The following is a 21058-nucleotide window of genomic DNA, read 5'->3' as shown; positions in this document are numbered from 1 at the left end:
GACGAATTAGTGAATCACAGAGATTTTGTCATGTCTTTCGTCTCATAAATACATTACTTGAGAGGAAGATATGATTGTGTTGTGTCTTGAGAGAAAATCTTTAAGAAGAAATATTAATAAAGCTTCAAATTAACGGTGAAAAAAAGGGGATTTTTTCGCAGATGCCAGGCATTCTTATGATCATACGAATTGTCATTTTGAGACTTTAACAGGTAAAACTTTGCGATATGATTAAATGCTTCTTCTAATGTTCAAGCAAGTCCAAAAATCAACAGTCATGTGAAAGTGTTTATGTGAATTAAAGCAACAGCAAATCATTGGTTTAGCTTCTTTCACGCCACGATTTTGGTCAAAAGATCCAAGATGCAAAATATGGAGCAAAAGTAGTCTAATGATTAACTTAGTATTGGGATATGAAATATGAATCCTGAGGTGTTAATTAGTGAGCTTGAGCTTTATCTGTACTTTGATTTCTTTACCTTCAGAGAAAGCAAGGCTAGCTCTTCCTCCTGGTATCCAATCTTTGTAAGCTAAGATAACAGGCTGCTGGCTGTAGACTTGTATTAAAGAGACAGATATGAGAGGTTTCTATTAAAGTCTTCCTCTGATCTAACGTCTAAAAAAAAACACACCGGCAAAGAAGCAAACGTGTACTTTAAGGTCAATAACACAACAGAAACAGAAGTAACACGTCAGGGGTCTGAACGTGCCACGCACAGCTGGTTGGAGCAGGACCGTCTTATTAATCCAGCCGGCGACTCACGAGGGTGTCGTATTGATGATATCTACGGTGTAATGGGGAGACGTAGTGCTCTCCCCTCTATACCGTCTTCAGAGGCGTTACAGAGGGGAGAAGGTTTTCAGTAATCAGTCACGTAATCAACATGAATGTCCAAAGACGTGATGGTGGCTGAGCTTAGTTGCGGCGCTTTTATTCAAAAAAGGAACGAGAGCAAATGATCCCACCTGGATCAGAAGGAAGACGCCCTGAAAGTCTGTTTGTCTCACGTCTTTGACCGGACAACGTTTTACAACTCAAACGGTATGTGAAACAAAAGAGGAGAGATGTCATGGAAGGACAATTTCAACAACACACACAACTGGCACATGCACTCTAAGTTATGGAGAGGCGTGCACAGCATGCAGAATGTGATAAATGAGCGAGCCCCTCAGTGTAAACACTCGTCTATAGATGACACATGAATGGACGCAACAAGTATTTTGCAAGTGCCTCACAGTAATCAATCAAACAGTTCACACTTTAAAGTGAGCGTGTCACGCTTGCCATGCTGCTCTATGGTAGATTAATGTTAGCCCGGGCAGCAGCTTGCCATGTTACAGGTTAAGCCCACTTTCAGTCATCCAAAGACTTATGGGAGACCGCAGAGAGGCTGGGACCTCCGCGGTTGCTCCAGGGCAACTTGAGGTCAATTGATGGTTACACAAACACACAGAAAAAGAAAAGCAAAAAAAAAACGCTGGGTAGATCCAGCAGCCCGGAGACAGATCCTAGAGGGGGATGTGGAAGCATTTGAGAGCCTCTTTGTGTGGGAGTGAGAAGGAACCTCTTGTTTTCCCTCCGTCAGTCAGAGAGATGGGCAGTGACCCACAGGGACCGCCCCCCCCCCGCCTGGCAGCTAAACAGGCATGGCAGAAGTGCTGAGCAGAGGGAAATACCCGCTGATGTCAGAGCAGCACTGAATGGACAAGTATCCCCCCCACCCCCCCCCCCCACACACACACACACTCCTGCCTCTCTGTCTCTGCCTTTTTTTGTTCTCCTGCTGCTCGCTCAAATATCTGATTCTTCCAAATGTGCCATGAAGAAGTCATCCCGGAGTTCACCGCTCTGAATTTAAAATGATTTAATTCCCATGAAAAGTGTTTATGAGAAAACTCTTCGTACGAAAAAGGCAAGTCATCGGATTCCTTGCCGTCTGGGCCACTGGGATAGCAGCGAGGCCTCTCTAATGGTTAAACGCTCTGGTTCCATTGTGCTATCGTGTGCACTCACCTGACTCAGCCTTCTTGGCATACTTCTTGCTCTGTCCTCTGATAATGAGGATGAAAACCAGCAGGAGGATGAAGATGAGCCCCACCAGAGCAACAACAACCAGGAACCACCACTCCTCGTAGAAAGGGGCCACATTCTGGGCTAAAAAAAACACACAAACATTGGGATTAAAGGTTTTTAAAAACAACAACAAAGATTTGTGAACAATATAATTCCAGTTTCGAGCAACAAACACTTTAAAAACTCACCTGATATAGAAGGAGAAGGTAGACTTGGCGCACCATAGCCGTAGTCATTCACTCCGATTACTCTGAAGTCGTAGCTCAGCCCTTTCTTTAGGATGTCCATGGGGAATGTGTGCGATGTCACTTCCTTGGGGATGTCCTTGATTAAGATATCCCACAATCCCTCATCTGTAACCAGGTGAAAGTTGCAACTTTGGGTCATAAGAAAACAACTTGTAAAACAATCCAACAAAGTCAATAAGTCTTTGTTAACGGGCTGTTTGTTCCTTTGATTCAAGGCTACGCTCCGGCTGCCATCTCCCTGGGTAATTCATAATTCCTACAAATATTACACAATCCATCAATTTCACTGCTCCCGCTGAATTTACAGCAACCAAATCTACATCATAAATAGCGGCGGCGACCATATTTCAAAGGCAGCAATGTGAGATGTCATGCCGCTTGCTTTGGAGATCCTGCCAGACGCCATTTATTACACATCGCTGCTTGTAAACATCAGTGTAACTTTGACTCTTTTAATGAGATACGCAAACATAAACAAGTGTTGGAGTTCATCTGTCATGCTGCTGAAGTTAAGCAAAAAAGTTGGAAGCGCTTACGTAATTTAAAGTTGAAGACAAAAACAAGTCATTAAGTCATATGACACTTCAGAGAGTTATGTCCCCTGGCATATGGAAAACAGAAGACGAGAGGAAAATGGGGGCAATGTTGGGGGTGGGGAGGGGGCACAATGCTGAAACACATCCCTCTCTGCGAGTCCCCTTCCACCAATCAACATTTGAACCCTGTCACGACCTGTCAATCACACCTGAAACTGGACACCAATTGTCTCAACTGCAGCTCCTCGATCAATACGCCATTAAAATGCCACGTACGCAGACCCCATGGTGGCAGATGTTGACACTTTACACCACTTTACTTTTTTTTTTTTTTAAACTATCCAAGGGGGCTCACATAAGGCAAGGTTAACAAAATCATGACTAGAGTGGTGAATTTCTGGAACGTGTCTCTGTGAAGCTTTGAAGCGAACCTGAAGGTCTGGCCTCAATCACGTAGCGTGTGATGGGAGCACGTCCAGGGTCCCCGCTGCTCCAGTGGATGGTCAGGGCCTGACCATAGCGGGTGATGAAGGGTTCTCCTGGGGGTCCTGGGGCTCCTGAGGAAGAAAAAGTTAAGTATCAAGGAGAAGCCAGATATAGAGCATATTGCCTGGAGCGCCCATGATATATTTCACTACAGCACACAGTAAAACCCCTGGTACGATCCTTTTTTTCAAATACTCAAATCGAAGAAAATAAAGATCAAGGTTTGCATTGTAAATATTTTATTTCCATCAACAGTCTGAGCTGGATGTGTAAATCATAATGTTGAAGTTTTGTGTTTCTCCAAAAGGTTTCCAGAACTCTGGTTTTAGTTCATAAAATGGATTGCAAGGTTTTTGCACCCACTAAACCTGTGTATTCATAAAGCAGATGCAAAGGGTTAAACGCTGTTCTTAGTGCACTGCAGCGCAAACTGCGTTTCTTTGCCGCTCCAGTGCAGTTTGCAGAAATTTAAATGAGCCCTTAGCAGTCATTCCGGGGGGAAAAAAAACACACTTTCAACCATGCAAATTAGACTAAAAAATGACTGCCTGCTGCGAGTTGGTGGTTACTGCGCCACACATTTTATAAGGTATATTCAGCCTCTAAATGACCCCGAGTTTAATGCAGCTACACCGACAAGGAAGTGGCTGTTTTTTTTCTTTGTCTGTATGAGTTGCCCTTGCTTGTTGACTCCATGGGAAGCTTTGTCTTAGACAGTGAAACACATATCACATTCTTAGAGTCTGGCCTCAGAATCAACGTGAGCAAATGATATCGATATCAGAGGACGCAATCCACTCTAAGTGAGGTCGTCCGAGTGTCTCTTTCTCTGTTCACTTATGGATGCTGCGATGTTTTGTCAGGAAAAGCAATAAGGGAATTTGTCAGTTCAATTGTTATGCTCAAAATCATAGCAGCTGTGAGGTGCAGATGGCATAGCGATTGGGTTGTGCCCCATATACGGAGGCTGTTGTCCTCCAAGCGGACGACCATGTTTCAAATTTGACCTGTGACTTCTTTCACGATGTCATTCCCCACTCTCTCTCCTTGAATATCCTATTCTATCCACGGTTTTACCCAAATAAAATACTTAAGGCCCTAAAAAAAGAAACAACAAACAAACATCTGGAGACAAACTATGTCTTTTAATTTTGGACATAGAGTTGTTTCAATTTTCACAGCAAACACCCCTGTCACTACCTTCTCCGGGGCCGGTGGTGATGTTGGCCTCCACCTCGGGACCGTAGATGAAGGTCTTGGCCCGGATGCGAAAGTTGTAGGTGGCGCCGTCAGCCAGGTCTCGGAGCTTCAACCAGAAGGGGCCGCTCCCCTTCACGTCCACCGTCACTGTCTTACTGACGCCTGGGGGGGAGGGGGAGTGGAGACAGTCGGCACAGGCCACTGAGGACTCTAGACAAACAAACCACATTTAGAGCAGGTCTTACACAGGCCAGGCAATGAGGGAGCACACTCGACGCGGGCAAACAAACACAAAAACACATATGCAGTGATGGAATTAGTAGTGGCAAATAGGTTTTAATTTTGGCATTGCAGTTGAGAATCATTTGTAATGATTGCAGGATATGTGGAAAAAGGTTGGAATGAAACACGCTGTTACTGTCAAGGTGATGATTAGCTGAGAAAATGCCCACAACAAGATTTGTAACATTTAAAGTTGTACTTATATCAGGCAGATTTACATTTTAACACAAGTTTAAAATACTACTAGATCTTGTTGTGTGCATGAATGTGCAATAAAAGCCAGCAGGCATTTCAGCAGAGAAAAGACAGGAAAGAGAACTTACCATCTACGGGTATGGAGGGTTCATAGACCAGACGATAGCCCTCGATAATGCCATTAGGGAAGGTGGGCTCGCCCCAGGACACGTTGACCGAGGTGGTGGTCAGCTCACTGAAGTGGATGAAACTGGGAGCACTGGGAGCTGTAAAACACATATTCAATACATTTAGCTTAATGTGTCAGGCATTATTTTTCCCCAGTGGCATTTTCTTTTAAAATATGGTGGTTAAAATGTCTGCATTTGGAAAGAACTTGAGCATATAAGTTTAGCTACAAAGCAATTTAGCTTTCAGAGGATTAAAGAAAACCATTAATCGATACGTAACATTTAAAGCGACAGAGGACACATTTGGATTGATTAAACTAAAAAGGACAAAAAACAATCTCAGATGGCGAAATCTTTTTGTTAGTTATCATAGCTTAATCTTACCATAGTAGATTCTATCACCATAAATAACTCTTTTGAGTAAATAACTGGTAAGTGTAATCCCCTACAGGCAAATAATATGATACCAGCATAGATGTAGACATACTTATGTCCTCCCAAGAGACAAAGAGCTGCTGTTTTGTTCCTTTTGTATTGGAACTATTCATTTGTTTTAGCAAAGTCTACATCTGCAGCTATTATATCTTTTCTTATTGCAGATCCTCTTCCTCCAAATTGGAAAAGTTGTTCATCAGAAGTTGGGACTCTTTCAGAAGACAAAGCCTCTTTTGAAAAATATGGGATAACTATCTACGCAGCGCTCCTCCCAATCCCCCACCCCCCCATCCCCCCCCCCACCATCCCTTTCTGCCTGTTGTCTGCTTTCATTGTCATGACAGTGACCCATGAGGGAAACTTCAGGGAAATCTATGAACCTCTTCTTAAACTTTCTTAAAAATGGGCCAAGTTAGAATATTAAAAAAGCAGCAGAAGTGTCTTAAAAATGTCTTCTTTAACAAAGGGTGTTCATTTATTTTTCTTTGGAGAGTAGGAAAGAAGGGGACAAGAAGAAAAAGACAACACGAAAAAAAAAAAGGGGAAATAAACAGAGGAGAAAAAGAAAGAAAGAAAGAAAGAAAGAAAGAAAGAAAGAAAGAAAGAAAGAAAGAAAGAAAGAAAGAAAGAAAGAAAGAAAGAAAGAAAGAAAGAAAGAAAGAAAGAAAGAAAGAAAGAAATGGGAGCAGCTGGATCGGGATATGTTCTAGATGTAGCATGCCTGTAAACAGAAAACATGCTTTGAATTTCAATACCATCCATTTTTCAGACAAAACAGGAGACTCAGCGAATGAGTTTGGAGTGGGTTTGCTGATTAGGAACTTATGCTCAGTGTGTGGTTCCGCTAACATCGTTTGGCATGCTGACAGCAACGATTAGCATCATCTTCACAACAAATTCCCTCCTCCTGGTTGACTCCTCCACTTTGAGAAAAAAAGCAAAAGCACTACCAAACTAACACCAGCAGCAGCATATAAAGATGACAAATGACTGAACATGAATAAGCTATAATTTATCTGCTTTAGTCGTGTCATCCTTTTACCTCATTTATCTTCAGCTTGTCTACTTGTTGTTAGCACTTCTCTGTCATGTGTTTATTCATAACAAACAGAAATATTTGTTTTTATGCGTTGCTTCTTGATTGCAGTAGTGCTGACTGTTGCACCAATTCACAACTTTCACACAACAGCCATTTTGTTCGAGGGGTGGGAAGCTCGAAGGCGAGTGCTGGTGTGTTTAAGTTTACGAAATGTACGTAGGGAATCAGACAAATGTTCTCTGTTGATAAGCAACTGAGAAAACAATAAGAAAAAGTACAGAGGTGATAAAGGTCAAACAATATATTGGTCAGATAAAGCTATAAGCTAAAGCAGAGTTTTCTTGTCGATGGAACACTAATGTTAGCTCACACAAAACTGGGATGTGACAAAACCACTCAATCTTTTCAAAACGTCGCAACCAAAAACGAGCCATATTTAAAGGTCAAACAACATACTGGATAACATATCAACTAAGTCACACATATTAGCTGACCTGACTGTTAGCCAAGTTTACTGTTAGTTAATATCTGTCTCTTAGCTGTTGGAAAAGCCATTAAAGCCTCTGGGCAACTGGCATACTTATTACTGTTACCTAACCTTACCATCAGCTAGCTAATATTTTTTAATAGGACTTTTGCTGTTTATTCTGATCAAATCATTTTTGCTCCATAGGCTAATCAGAATGAGGAAAATAAAAAAAGTGGCTGAAGAAGTCTTTCTAACAAATCAGCAATACAATTATAAAATCTACAGTGAGAATCTGGAGGAATAAAGGGCCAATGTATAAATTAAAACAACATACTTGATAACCCGTTGATGTCCCAAATAAGCTAATGCTTAAGTTAGCATTCAATTCCTTGTATGCATTATTGTTTGACAGTGTCAAACGATTGGAAAAGCATGATTTTTAGAGCTAACAGTTGAGTTAGCTCAAAGATTACAGATGTAACAGTTATCTTACAGTAAGGTTTTTGTAGGGACTGGTTCAATGGTAAAGTGACTTTCTGGTAACTAACCAGTTAAGACTTAAGGGTTAATTGATATGTTATGTATCATATGTGTTATATGTTTTGAATTGCCCCCTAGGGACAAATAAAGTTTTTTGAATTGAATTACATTATTCAACCTTGAGATACAGCCTAATGCCCCTCCTTGTTTTCACTATGCTATTTTTCCTCAGTCATTAGCAGCATTTGATTGACACACGTTCGGATGATATTCGATGTTACAACAATTTGTACGCCTGAAACAAAGGACTGTATGACATCAAACAGTTTTGCAACCTCCCCAGTGGGTATGAAGTCGAAAGATGAAAATGGCTACCTTTGAATATGGTACATTTGTGATTTGTCTGTATATCCAATGGCATTTTGTGGTATAATTGACATACCGGCTTGCTGGGTGCATCCTCTTGTCGGTGGGCTGCGGGGCCCGTCTCCAGCTGCATTAAAGGGGGCAACGCTGATCATATAGGTGGTGTAACCGGTCAGGTTCTTCAGCTTCACCCCTCCCTCAGGCATGAACAGAGTGCGCAGACGCTCTGTCTCGTTCTTACGCTTGAACTCCCAGAAGTAAACCTACGAGGAATACAAGAGGTATGAATAAATAAAATATGCTACTTCTGTCTCATGAGAACGCAACTACTTTTTCTAAGATATAACTCATCCCATTTCAGTAACCCTGCAGGGAAAGCAATTTCTTTTTATTTCCTGTAAATGTTTTCTTGAGGAAAAAACAAACAAAATCTTTTATTGAAAGCCCCTCTGGAAAACAGCTAAAAGTCTCAAAATGTTCATTCAAATCTCATCAACATTAATAATATGTATAGTCTCCTTTTGTAGCAAAAAACATTTGAATGTTTATGCACTGATCAAAAACACAGATATTACTGTTGCTGCTGCAGATGAATAAGTCCCACCTTGTAGCCCTGGATGTCTCCGTTCTGTGCGTCTACAGGGGGAGGGTCCCACGTCACATCCAGCTGGGTGGCTGTTGCTGACTGAATGGCAACTTTCTGGGGTGGGGCTGTAGGAACTGTGAAAAGCCATCAAATATTAAAATACAAGGACAATTTGCTCAACCTGTTTTGATTCTCATCCTGCTGTACAGACGTGTCGATTACACAAATAGGGCAGTGTGCGTACCTGCTTCTCCGACAAACACCTCCTGCGGCGGGCTGGTTGGTCCCTCGCCCACAGCGTTGTACACACTCATGCGTATTTCGTAGCGCTTGTGTTTACTCAGTTCTGCAAAAGAATTAAACAAACATAGATACAAAGTTCGGGTTTAATTGAAACACCAGATTGTAATTTGTTTATATAATTAAATTCCCACCAATCTGAAATGTTAAAGATCCAATACTAAACAAAGTTTTAAGGGTGATAATAGGTACACAGTTCATCACTGGTGTCTCAACCACCCAAAAAAAAACTCCTACAAGGAAATGAACACTTATAATCTGCCATATGCTGCAATTACAGGAGAAATATGCGACCATCTGCTTTAGCAGCGCTTCTCCAAATATGCTGATATGAGCAAACTGAGGAGCGTGTTGGACTGTGCGAGCTTGTGTGCTCAGAATCCGAGAATTTCAGTACACACAGTGCCTCCACGGGCCTCGGTAGAAGTGTTTGTACCATTATGATGTTAATGTAAGCGGCCAAATGTTGTGTTCATTTGGTCGACACTCTGGTTTTCCCTGCATCACTGTTCAGAACAGCCAGGCGCTTGAGGCATATGGTGAAATCCAACCGAACGAAAGCCTTTCTTTAAGACAGGGATTGGATTACCTCGGTATGCATGAATGTGTAGTGTTTTTGTGCACTGACAAACTTACTGTCCAACTCGTACTGATTCAGAGTTGAGTCACTGAGATTGCGGATGCTGTATGGTGCTACAATGGAGAGTTGGAAAGAAGAGAAGATAAAAAAAGAGAGCTGGAATTAGACAAACTATGGCATTTAGTGTCCAAGAGCTTATACTTTGTAGTCGAGGAAAGCATCACTATTGTCGTAAAAAACCAACACAATCACAGTAATCAAAGTCGAGCCCCAGAATGACTCAACAAGTGTTAAATTACAGGCCAAGTTACACCCAGCCGCAGGACAGAGCATCTCCTGGGTAAATCTAATAATAGCTTGTAGCTGATAGCTGGTGATCACAAGATTAAATGTTTTTCTGAGAAGTGTCAAGACCAGCGGGGAGAGAAAAGCTCTGTATCAGAGTTTTCCTCTTCTTTCTTTCCTGGTGGATAAAAATGGTTCCGCTATCTCATAAAAAAACCCCAGAGAGTCTGATAATTGTCAGAAAATAAAAATGAAGTACAACTAACAAACAAAATGGCCTGTGTGTCCTCCATTATTGTTTTTTTTTCATTTGAATTACAAACGAGTTAGTTAAGCTAGCAAAGAGTATTAAATCCCTATTTCCAGGCTACATTTCTTTCTTCATTTTAAAGAAAGTACAATTATAACTATTAAAAAACACAAAACAAAATGTAAGCATTTAAAGTTTAAAGAGTACTGTGTAGTATATCTGTGTTTTTGTGTAACCCTTCAGTGGACGCTAACTGAGCTACCGCAAACATTAGCTTACATCAGCGCTTAGCTTGTTTAAAGGTCCGAAAAAATGGTGCCCTGCTATACAACAATAAAAGCTAACATACAAATCCCCAAAAGGATGAGTGGTAAAGCCTACAGCTGTACGATGTTATTCTAAAAAGTTTATCATTTAAAAATCACATTACTAAGGAAAACTGTGGTTTCAGGTTAGGTTTCATTATCAGGATTGAGAAGGAAGAAAGACATGGAAAAAAAAACATAGAAAGTGAAACACTACACTGCAAAATATTTGTGTGAAGAACAAACGCTCAGGATGGTAGAATACAGCACTGCATCATGCTGTGATCCCTCACCAGTCAGCTCAGCCCAGGCGGACGCACTGTTGTGAATGGCATGAGCGGAATAACTGCGGAGACGGTCGTACAGCAGCTCACGATACCGAATCCTGAAGCCCAGTAAGATCCCATTGATCTTCTCCTCAGAGGGGGGCTGAGAGGGAGGAGAAAAAAGTGGAAGTTTTAAGTCTGATCTAGCAGATGTCTGCAGAACTGAGGCCCCAGAAAAAAAAAGCTTTGGATACTTCTTGTGACCTAGTTTCAGTTCTAATGAGGTTGAAAATGTGCTTATTTCACAGTGATGATTCCAGTTAAAAGCTCTGTGTTTTGTTTTCTAACTGAAGATCACTGAAGAGACTTACAGTAAAGACACTCCTCTAAGACTGAGCTCATCCGCAGGTGAGTCACATGAGAAATCCCCCATGGTTCAAGATGACAGAGCAGGGCCGAAGTGTTCGCCATAAAAGTCAAATTGTGGCTTGGAGCCTCCTGTTTTTTTCCCTCTTTATGACCTGTTAATTCAGGTGTGAGTGTGGGAGTCGACACTGGGGATGAGTAGCATCCGATGTGTAAGTACAGGCCTGCTCTGTGTACTGCCATGCTCTCTCATTAGAGCCAACTTTCTCCGACTTTCATAAATTTTGCAAACAATGACAGAGGGGAAAAAAAACAAACAAAACGACACTGCGTCCCCTTACCTTCCAGCGGAGGAGCACTGATGTCGTTGTGTGCGGCGTGACGGAGAGAATGGCCGGTGCTTCGTCAGGCGCTGAGGCGATAAAAAGTGAGATAAATGAGCTTAATTGACCTGAAAATGTGCGCAATTCAAGAGGCTTAATCTATCCATGGGCAGTGGCATTCATGGAGCATAAACACACAATAGCTAAAACAGAGAAGCCATTGAGGAATGAGTCAAAAAAACTAGCATTCGGAAAGATATTTCGACAGAACATTTATTTAGTTTGTTAAAGCGCCACTGGGCTTTTATGCTGCCCTCTTGTTTCATGGTATCTGCAGATGCTGCACAATGCCCACATGACGTAACCTGCAGCCTTTGCCAGGAGCGTCTGCATCAAAACAATAGGCGAATTCATGCAGACACTCAAGCCTTTTCATAGGGAAACAAAGGAGCATAGTATTAATATTGGACCTAAAATAACTCCACAGATAATTCAGTATTTAACGCAGATTTTCATGGAGTCAGCTTCATCATGTCTTAACAACGTGACATTGTCTGGTAACACATTTCCTATAAGTACACAGGGCCCCATTATGCTCTGATGTCCAACGTTTGCAATGTGATATGAAGTCACGTGTGTTCCAGGTTGTAAGTCATACAAACATAGGGAATCTGAATAAATCACAATTGACGTAATATATAGGTTTTCAAAGCACGAGTTGGTGTGTTTCTGAAGTTTTGAAAAAAAAGCACAAAAAAAAAAAGCCATGTTAGCCTTTCCCCCCTCTTTCAAGTATTCATGCTAATATAAGCTAATTGACTCTGAGCTGTTGCTTCTAGCATGTTTACCAAACAGAGATAAGAGCGGCTTCCATCTTCAAATCTAACTCATCAAATAAGCAAATATGAATATTTTTCAAAACTGTTCCTTTTAGATCCGGCTAATTTTGCTCATCCAATATTTACACTGCGCGCTGAATCTTCTCATTATGTCGCTCTTACCATCCTGCAGAGTTGTGATGGCTTCACTTTCCTCGCTGTACTCGCTGTCCCCGATGTCATTGGTGGCTTTTACTCTGAACTGGTAGGAAGTGAAAGGCTTCAGCCTGAGGGGATGGAAGCAGAGAAAAGCACATCGAGCTTGATGATAAACTACCACAGTGGATCTTAAACCTTTTAAGTCCCTGACATCAAAAGAGAAATATAGTCTCACTGTGCGAGCGACGAGTTTGTGAATCACACTACAAAGCACAAGTTTCAACTAAGCAGAGACCCAAGTGCTGACTGCTGCATCTGCTTGATTTCTTCCAATTCATGCAATTTGTTTATGTTCAAAGCCAGAATGTAACACCCAGGAAGTATCATTCTGTTCACCAATATTGTCGATTTGCCATTTCTGCCACAGATAGGAAGATTTAAGCGAATGCAGCAGTGGGACTGAAAGAAGATAAATGGTTTCATTTTGTGTAATCCTCTAGATCTAAAAAGAACCAAAACAAAAAAACATAAGCTGCAGCAAAGGTGAAAAGCATAGAAAGTACAATCTACCTGGACACGATGTAGGAGGCGGCCTCGTGGTTGACCGAGGCAGAGTGGACCGTCCAGTTGCTCTCAGGGAGCTCCCGAAGCTGGACCGTGTAGTAACGCACAGGGGAGAGGCCGTCGCTGCCAGGCTCCCATGACAGCAGAACCTGGCGGGCCTGAACGTCCTTTTGAGGGACCACTGGACGGCTGGTGGGTTGGGGACGAGCTGGAAAGAAAGAACACAAGAAAAAAAAAAAAAAATGAGGAAGGAGGAATCGCTGAAACGCTAAATATGTAATGAAGGAGATTTTTGAAATTGGCAGAGCTCTCGGAAAATGGTTCAGAAAAAGAATGTTTCGCAATTTGCAAAAGGCAATGATACACAACAAAAACAATTAAGATTTTGATGAATGAATGCAACTTCCAAAATGCAGACTAAACAATCCAAAACGTGCCTGGAGGGAGGCAGATGGACTGATTCACTCTTACGACTGCATCAGAGCGCTTCCGATGAACACCCACAGGGCACAAACACTCCGTCAGAAAACACATCTGCTAACTGGACTGTTAAGTGGAATCGAGTGCGAGGAAAGCTCAGCAGAACAAAGTCGCTTCGTGACTGAGTTCACACTCCTGTGCTTGCTCTCAGAACTGTACTGTGAGTGTCCTGATTGCGAGTTCACAACAAATTCTGTCACTGTTTCTTATAGGTCAACACCTTCAAAACACCATTTGAGAAAGTGGGTTTTCTTGTGGGCTTTAGTAATTCAAGCAATATCACACTCTAGGTTGTGCTGTTGTACTGAATATCAGCATGGCTTCGATCCAGTTAAAGGGGCCTCCTGCTGTGCTGATATTCAGCAGCATGGCTTGAAGAGTGTAAAGCCTAATTTATACTTCTGCGTCGCTTCGACGCCGTAGCTACGCGGATGACGTGGACCCTCCAAAAACTCCTTGCGTCGACACGAATCGCAAGGACTGTGATCGGTCCGCTCAGAACGTCATTTCCGGCAGTTGCTTTTCCGGTCAAAAGGACGTTTACGGTGAAGAAAATCGGCCCATTGACATTCAAAAGTAGCGTAACGTGCATTCTTTCATCCAGGTTCCTCAGTGAGCTAACGAGTGTGTTAAATTCACACGTTTCCAGCCTTTGGTCTTTAGACCACCTCCGCAAAAGTCTCTTTCGTCGCCACTGCCCCCTAGCGGCTTTGGTGGTGAATTGCAGAGCAACGCATTCCCTCGACGCAGAACTACGAATGCTCAATGGCGGCGTCGGGTCTACGCCTAATTTATTCTACATCAGCACATACGTAATGTCTTATGTCTAATTAAATGAATTGGCGGTAAGTTCTTTTCATGGCTGTTCTCTTAAGGCGTTAATAAAAAAAAAAACACATTCAGTATACGTCACCTCTTTTCTCTGTGGTGACCACCAGCGCCTCAGCTGCCTCGCCCCAGCCCTTCCTGGTCTGCGCTGTGATGCGGAACACATAAATGGACTCCGGCTTCAGGCTGGTCACCGTGTACTGGCGAGCGCTCGGGTTCAGCACGTCCACTGTGGCCGCGTTGCTGTTTGTGGAGTTGAGGTGGTATGTGATCTGGTAGGCTAAAAAGAAGAGAGGGGACACAGTGATCATCTCATTGGAGGTGTTTGAAGGAGCTCAATTTCAGGCTGAAAAAAAAAAACTGTGAAAGCATTTGTTGTTTGTGTTGCTTTCCCAACAATACGAGGAAAGAGCAAAGTGTGCCGCCAACAGCTTTATCTCGTCTCAAATGATCCCACGAGCATCTGCTCCTGCTTGCTACTGCGTGGGTCTGACATGCTGTACAGTTTAAAATAAATGATCCGACAGATGTATAATGAATCAAACGCTCACAAGGAAATCCCCAATTAGTGACAAGAGACTCCAACTCTCTGATCCAGTGGCGAAAAAATAACAAGATGTGAAATTGTGTGTTCCAACAAGAAGGGGAAAAAATAATTTAAGAGTAAGTTGGGAGTCGCCAGGAAGTCGGCAACACCTTTGGGCCTTACGCTTTCCAAAAAATAAGACATATCAAAAAAACCTCTAAACAGAAATCTTGTTACAAACCAAGTATAATGCCATTGGGCTGGGATGGAGACTGCCAGATCAGCCGCACTGAGGTGGTTCGCACTTCAGGAAACAGGATACCAACTGGAGGTCCTGGAACTGTAGGAAAGAAAACCAGACATGAACGCTTCATGACCTACGAAAGCAAACTTCATCTCGAAATGATGTTGTAGATATGAATGTTTCACTCAGTACAGGCACGACACGTAGAGGCGCTGCTTGTCAACAGGCAAGGCAGGTAACTGCTTGGGGCCCCAGGCCAGTAGGGGGCCCCCAATGACAGTAGGAAACCTCCCTAATGGGGCCCCATCTGAGAGCACTCACTCTCAATGCCCTGCTAATTGTCGCATGAATTATTGTTGTGAAATTATTAATGGATGATGGTTGGAGGGGCCCCCAATGAATCTTTGCCCAGGGCCCCAACAGACCCTAGAAGCACCCCTGATGACACGTGACATGAATGTTGTGATGGTGCAGGATTTTTTGCAGCTTTTTTCAAAGCTGTGGGGGGGGGGGGGGCTTAATGTTGCCTTATCCTTTGCCCCTACCGTCATCCAGCGTCCTTTCCAGGATGGGTGGAGAACTGGGCCGTCCGTCTCCGACGCGAGTGAAAGCCAGCACTTGGATCTCATACAGCACATATTTCCCCAAACCGGTCAGCTGGACGCTGTGGGTGGCGTTCCCTTCCACAGTCCAGAAGTGGACCACACTGTCTGAGTCCTTCTCTTTGTACACCACCTAACGGAGAGGAATCAGGAGGGATATTAACATGAAGAGATGGACTGCTGCATCAATGAATGGTGAATCCCATTAAAGGCAGACAATCAGACCTTGTAGCCCAGAATGAGACCATTCCTGTCCGCCTCAGGAACCTCGAACCAGCGCACCAGGATGCTGCTGGACGTGATGGCGAAGGTAGACACATTTGTCGGACCGCAGGAGGGGACTGAGGAAAACAAAGAGAGCAGAGAGGCGAAAACATTACGCTTCAATAGTCCATTGTTTTGCCTTTAATTCCGAGCAATTCATTTGAAGTGGGCAGAGATGCAGTCTGGAGGATCAGCTGTGGTCATGCAGTATCATGCGTTTTTGCACGTAGCTTCTGATATTCTGGCGTGCCCTGCAAGCCTGCTGAACAAGAAAAAAAACACACAAAAAAACTAGACCCAAAAAGAATAGGCCCATTTTCTTTTCTTTTTTTTCTTTCCTTCCTCACTGGAACTCATCCCTGGACACAACGCGCCGATTCTTAAGAATCTGCTGCCGTGAGTGGAAAAATAGCAGCACAGGAATTCCTTATTTGAGTACATGTGTTCTCAATTTCCTCAGACTCCTTTCTTCACTCCGCACACTCCTCGCGAGCCAGCGTCGAGTGAGAAATGTGGAGGCAGAGAGAGAGACAGGAAGATTACTCCCTTAAATAGTCAAAGCATTCACGTAAAAGTAGAAATATGGCATATGGCGAAGCTGTGCGTTTGTGATTGATAGTTTTATTGGACTTTAACACAGATATTCCACACATAAAAAAAAAAAATAGTTTCAGTATTCAGGGCTGAGAAAATCAATGCAAATCCTGTTACTGTATGTTAGGATTGTGGGTGTTGATGTGAGCTTGTTTTGAGTGCACAATAAACTAATATTTTGCCCTTTCCGCTGTGACGGCCCCTCGACTTTTGGAACAACCTCCCTGAGGATGTAGCGCTCCCAGAGTCAGTCGTAGTAAATCTATTCTTAAAAACACACTTTTATAAGTGATGTCAATCTTTTCTCCCTCATTATGTTCGGCATCTTCTACTTTTCACCTTCTTCCATCTGTTATGTTTCCCCTGAGGATGCTAGCTAAGGTGCTAACTCACCAGACTCCCTCGTCCTGCCTTTGACCGGCGTGCTCCACGGTCCCATGCCGATGCCGTTCACAGCCTGAACCCTGACCTCGTACTCCGTCCACTCCTCCAGGTCCTCGATGGTGAACTCTCTCTCCAGACGGTCGGGGATGACGTGGGTCAGACCCCGGCCCTGAGAGCCAGCACGGAAGTACTGGATCCTGTAGCCCACCTGCTCTGCTATCCCGTTGTATTCCCATTCAGGCAGAGGCTTGACAGTAAGAGAGGGGGATTTATAGTCTTAGTCTGAGTGGGGACATCATTGATTATTTGGAGAGACACAAGGAGCTGGTTTTTTACTCACCATCCATCGTAACCAGAGGCTGGTCTCGCTGGCGGTGCGCAGGGTGACATTAGCCGGGGCCATGTCAGGAGGAGCTGGCAACGACTGGATCTTCCTGGAAGGCTGACTGGGAAGACTGGTGCCCACGATGTTCACCTGACGCATCCGGAACCTGGTGTTTACAGTTCAACATTATAATCAAACTTCTGCAAGAAGGATTTTGTTACATAAACACTCAAAAAGAGAATTCAAAGGCTTGTTCTTTACTTTCAGTCACATGTGCAGTAAGCCTGCAGACACACTTGATGTTTGTAATCTATCAGCCTTTTCGTCATGTATCGACTTTTATTTGACCTTTCAGTGCAGGTCAGTGGACACATTTTACAGTCTGTTACCTGTAGAAGGTGTACGGGTTAAGACCTGGAACCTCTAAGGAGCGAGCTTCAGGTTCGTTGGTCACCTGATGGACCATCACCCAATCTTCATTTTCTCCTACAACACCCACCTGGTGACAAGAAAAAAAAGGATGCAACCAGTTATTTCTTTGTTTGATCTTAAAAATCGGATCTTTGTCAAACTCTTGTTTTCATCTTAAAGCCAGAAAACTAGACGATCAAACAGCGATAAATCTGGTTCACCTGGGCCTCCACCTGCCAACGGGAGATGGACGTTTTGCCGTCATATCCGGGTTTGAACTGCAGGGTGACGGAGCGTGCGCCGATGTTGGTGATCGCCATGCTCGAGGGAGGGCCAGGAAGCTCTGTGAGGACGCAGAGAGGCAACGTTGGAGGAAAAAAAATGGAACGAAGGTCACGTCTCTGGACGTCTGTGAAGTTGCTGCCTCTCCCACAGGGTGCATTTAGATGTGAAGACTCTGCTGAGGGTAAATCTATCTACAGCAGCTCCCTCTTGTGGCTGTACAGATACCACACATCGCTCAATCTGTGTTTGTTTGTTTTTCCTCTGCTGTGCTCCCCGCTCCCAACTTCTGCTATGACAGCAAAACCAGATTAGACGTGTGGAAAAAAAAAAGATGCTTACACAAAGTACACAGGCGGAGACAATGCCATGAATGTCAATTACACTGCAGTTATCTGGAGATATGATTCAATCTGATACCCCACTGTTTACACTTACAGCCGGGTAAACAATAAGAATGGATTATTCCTTGGAAATCCATGAGGGGAAACAAATCTGAAAATGGCGAATTCAAGGAACAGCGGGAGGGCATTTTTCGGTATATGAATCTCATTATTTGTTTGTTTATTCTTCTTCGTCTTCCTTGGGTGGGAATGTGTGCGGATTTGTTTGTGCGTTAAATAATTCATTTTTTCACCCCCCTTGAGATTAAACATTAAACCTACCATAACGTAGAGTTTTACATAAATCCCAATCGGAGAGATGAACGTGAAAACGCAGCGAGCTGGACTGTGGCCGTGACATTAAAAACATTGGATCACTCCTGCGGGTGCATTAGGCCATTCTTTTTTCCCAGAGATTGCTTCAATGTCGGTGCACTGGACCCTTAATGAAATGCAGATTACACACAACGTTAGCGAAATTACCGCCTCTAAATCATTTACATGAGCGCTAATTGAAGTCGCATTGTTGCAGACACATAGGTGTTTTCTTTACACACATACAATGAGAATAATCACCGACAGCGGGACGATAACTGCTGCTCTGCTCTCAGCGTAGCAGCCTTTTCCTTTCACAGGATGCACAGATGCACGGCCTCTGAATGCCACGCCACTAATTGACGCGAGTATTGAATTTCTATTACACAATTTTGCGAATATGAAATCATTAAACACTGTAATTATGTTCAAAGCTCTCGTGGGAGCTATTATGTCACAGACGTGGGGGCAGATGTGAATTGGTTGTTCTTTCTTTCCTTTTTTTTTTCTTTTTTTCTTTTTGGTTCCATCCCAGCCGAGGTGACTGAGGATCCTGTTTCATTGTGTCTGGCGCCAGACGGCGTGCAGTGTGTGCACAGAGTTTAATGTGACACAGTAAATGTGCAGGGAGGGAACGGGGTGCAATGAAGGTTCACAGCAAAAAGTTTGCGTCGCAGAGTGCAGTTGGGGAGTTTTACAGAAGGCTTTAAGGAGGTAAAAGAGACTTGATGGAAAGATGGTAAGAAGTTGCATCATGGGAAATGTAGGATCCAGGGTCTTTTGGAGCTGCAGGAACTAAAATGATCTAAAGCCAGCTCTTCAGTCTTTGTCTCTTACAGGTGGTTGTTTAATAAAAGGTGTACACTTGAGAGCCCATTCAGCCTTGATGTCCTGATGTTGAGAGAATATCACACAGCCAGTTTATGTAAAAAAAAAAAAAAAGGGACGGCAGGGAACTGGAGGTCAGAGGTTTCAAGTCTTGGTGCAACTTGAACCGTTACAAAACCAGTATGATGTGCAATACTGCCTCCTACTGGACAGGAGAGGAACAAGGTGGAGAAACGTGAGCGGCGAAAATAAAACTAACTTCTTCACAACTTAGTTTACTTTCTTTGTGAAAAAAAAAAAAAAAAAAAAGAAGCTTTTTAACCGACGTTGCGTTCACTGACCTGGCGGGACGCCGGAGGAGATGGTGGAGGAGGACAGCAGGCCCTGGCCTTTGGAGGTCATTCCGGCCACTTCGATGGTGTAGGTGGTGAGCGCAGTGAGTCCAGTGACTCTGTACTCCAAGGTGACGTTCGGCAGGTAGTGAGTAACTCGCGTGTTTGTCCGGTTGTACTCCTCCCACGAAATGCGGTAACCTGCAGAGCGGCAGACAGAGAACGCTCTGAGGGGGGGAAAATTCAGCAGCAGTTTGATGACAATTGAAACTCTCAGCTCACATGCTACGGGGCAAACTAACAGAGATATTGAATTAACTTCATCAAAAATTTAATATAGCAAATGAAATCAGCCTGTGATTATACCTCCCTACACACATCCTCCGCCCACTCCTTTCCATCCACCCACACACACACACTTACCCTCTCAAAGTTAATGCAATTTACTCCTTGGCCGCCAGCTCTTTTCATGTGATTGCATATAAGGCATTAGGCAGCATTTCTTGCCAAATCAATAATTTCGCAAAGCATGTCAGTGTTTGTCTCCTGGGAGTGTGAAGCGCATCAACATGTTTTTCAAAGAACACTTGACAATATGCGGGGAACTCTCCGCTCTCTTTCAGCTCACTTGAATTCCAGTGTAGCTGGTGGGGGGACTCGAAGTTTGTGCAGAAGCAAGTAGCACTAATATTTAAACAGTGGCTCCATTTGAAGAGATGTCATTTAGACATGATGTATTTTGATCCCTGGACAAGTTGAGATGAATGCTTTTTATAGATGACGTTGTTCTTTTGTGAACTTTCAGTCTCCTTTTTGTGACGAGTTGAGACGCTCACGAGGATCAAAATGCTCGACGTCTCTTCGTGCAGGTTGAAACAGATTAACCGTTCTCCCTGAGGAGGAACCGCTCTGGTTGTTTTATTGTTCGGAGACTTTTACACGGTATGACGATTGAATGCCTTTACTCATTTAGCCAAACATCCTTTATCTCCGATTACTTCTGCATGAAATACTTGAGTTGTGTCACATTTATTTTGCATCACTCGGAAGAGGAGACATGTTTTTTCTATTTTCTTTTTGCAATATAATTTTAATGGAAGATTCAAAAAAGAGATTTAATGGAAGAAGTTTGAAAATGATCCTGCAAGTGTAATCTCAACAGTGCATTTAGTGTATTTTGAGCACATGCAGCTTTGGCATTATGATGTCATTGTTCATATAAAATATACAAGAATGTAAAAAGAGGCTGTCCTAATATCCACACTATAATAGCTATATATGTTGGGCTCTTTGAGCATGGTCAAGCAGTTTTGCATGAGAAAAAAGAAACAGCCTCAGTTCTATGTTAACTGCTTATTCCTGCATCTTCTGCTCGAATTAAAAAATATACAAGAAATGACCTTATGTCTATTCACACTTTTCCCCTTACGGGATACTTTGGTCGTCCTGTGGCTGTAATGTTAGCTAAAATGTGTTAA

The 21058-nt window shown here is 43.1% G+C and overlaps 1 protein-coding gene across 8 annotated transcripts in view; it reads right to left on the bottom strand.

Annotated features, from left to right (window-relative positions):
- The window catches only part of sdk2b (sidekick cell adhesion molecule 2b), a 273446-nt gene that overhangs the window by 14752 nt on the left and 237636 nt on the right, over positions 1-21058 (bottom strand). For 4 of the 8 annotated variants that reach the window (XM_079333970.1, XM_079333973.1, XM_079333971.1 and 1 more), the window contains exons 21-42: positions 19590-19781; positions 17662-17783; positions 17419-17528; positions 17045-17195; positions 16714-16951; positions 15688-15803; positions 15406-15595; positions 14858-14956; positions 14176-14370; positions 12789-12990; positions 12243-12346; positions 11260-11330; positions 10580-10715; positions 9503-9559; positions 8811-8912; positions 8585-8700; positions 8057-8243; positions 5150-5287; positions 4545-4754; positions 3290-3415; positions 2263-2427; positions 2015-2155 (exon numbers count right to left, since the gene is read on the bottom strand). In XM_079333970.1, the coding sequence (XP_079190096.1) occupies positions 2015-2155; positions 2263-2427; positions 3290-3415; positions 4545-4754; positions 5150-5287; positions 8057-8243; positions 8585-8700; positions 8811-8912; positions 9503-9559; positions 10580-10715; positions 11260-11330; positions 12243-12346; positions 12789-12990; positions 14176-14370; positions 14858-14956; positions 15406-15595; positions 15688-15803; positions 16714-16951; positions 17045-17195; positions 17419-17528; positions 17662-17783; positions 19590-19781 (3168 nt within the window). The remainder of the gene's footprint in view (positions 1-2014; positions 2156-2262; positions 2428-3289; positions 3416-4544; positions 4755-5149; positions 5288-8056; positions 8244-8584; positions 8701-8810; positions 8913-9502; positions 9560-10579; positions 10716-11259; positions 11331-12242; positions 12347-12788; positions 12991-14175; positions 14371-14857; positions 14957-15405; positions 15596-15687; positions 15804-16713; positions 16952-17044; positions 17196-17418; positions 17529-17661; positions 17784-19589; positions 19782-21058) is intronic. The other 4 variants (XM_079333972.1, XM_079333976.1, XM_079333974.1 and 1 more) reach the window with 1 other exon arrangement.

Source organism: Symphodus melops (assembly GCF_947650265.1).
Source record: "Symphodus melops genome assembly, chromosome: 21".
In the NCBI taxonomy this organism is placed as follows: domain Eukaryota; kingdom Metazoa; phylum Chordata; class Actinopteri; order Labriformes; family Labridae; genus Symphodus; species Symphodus melops.
Note: the sequence above shows the minus strand (reverse complement) of the source record. Positions and strands in the feature narration are given on the sequence as shown.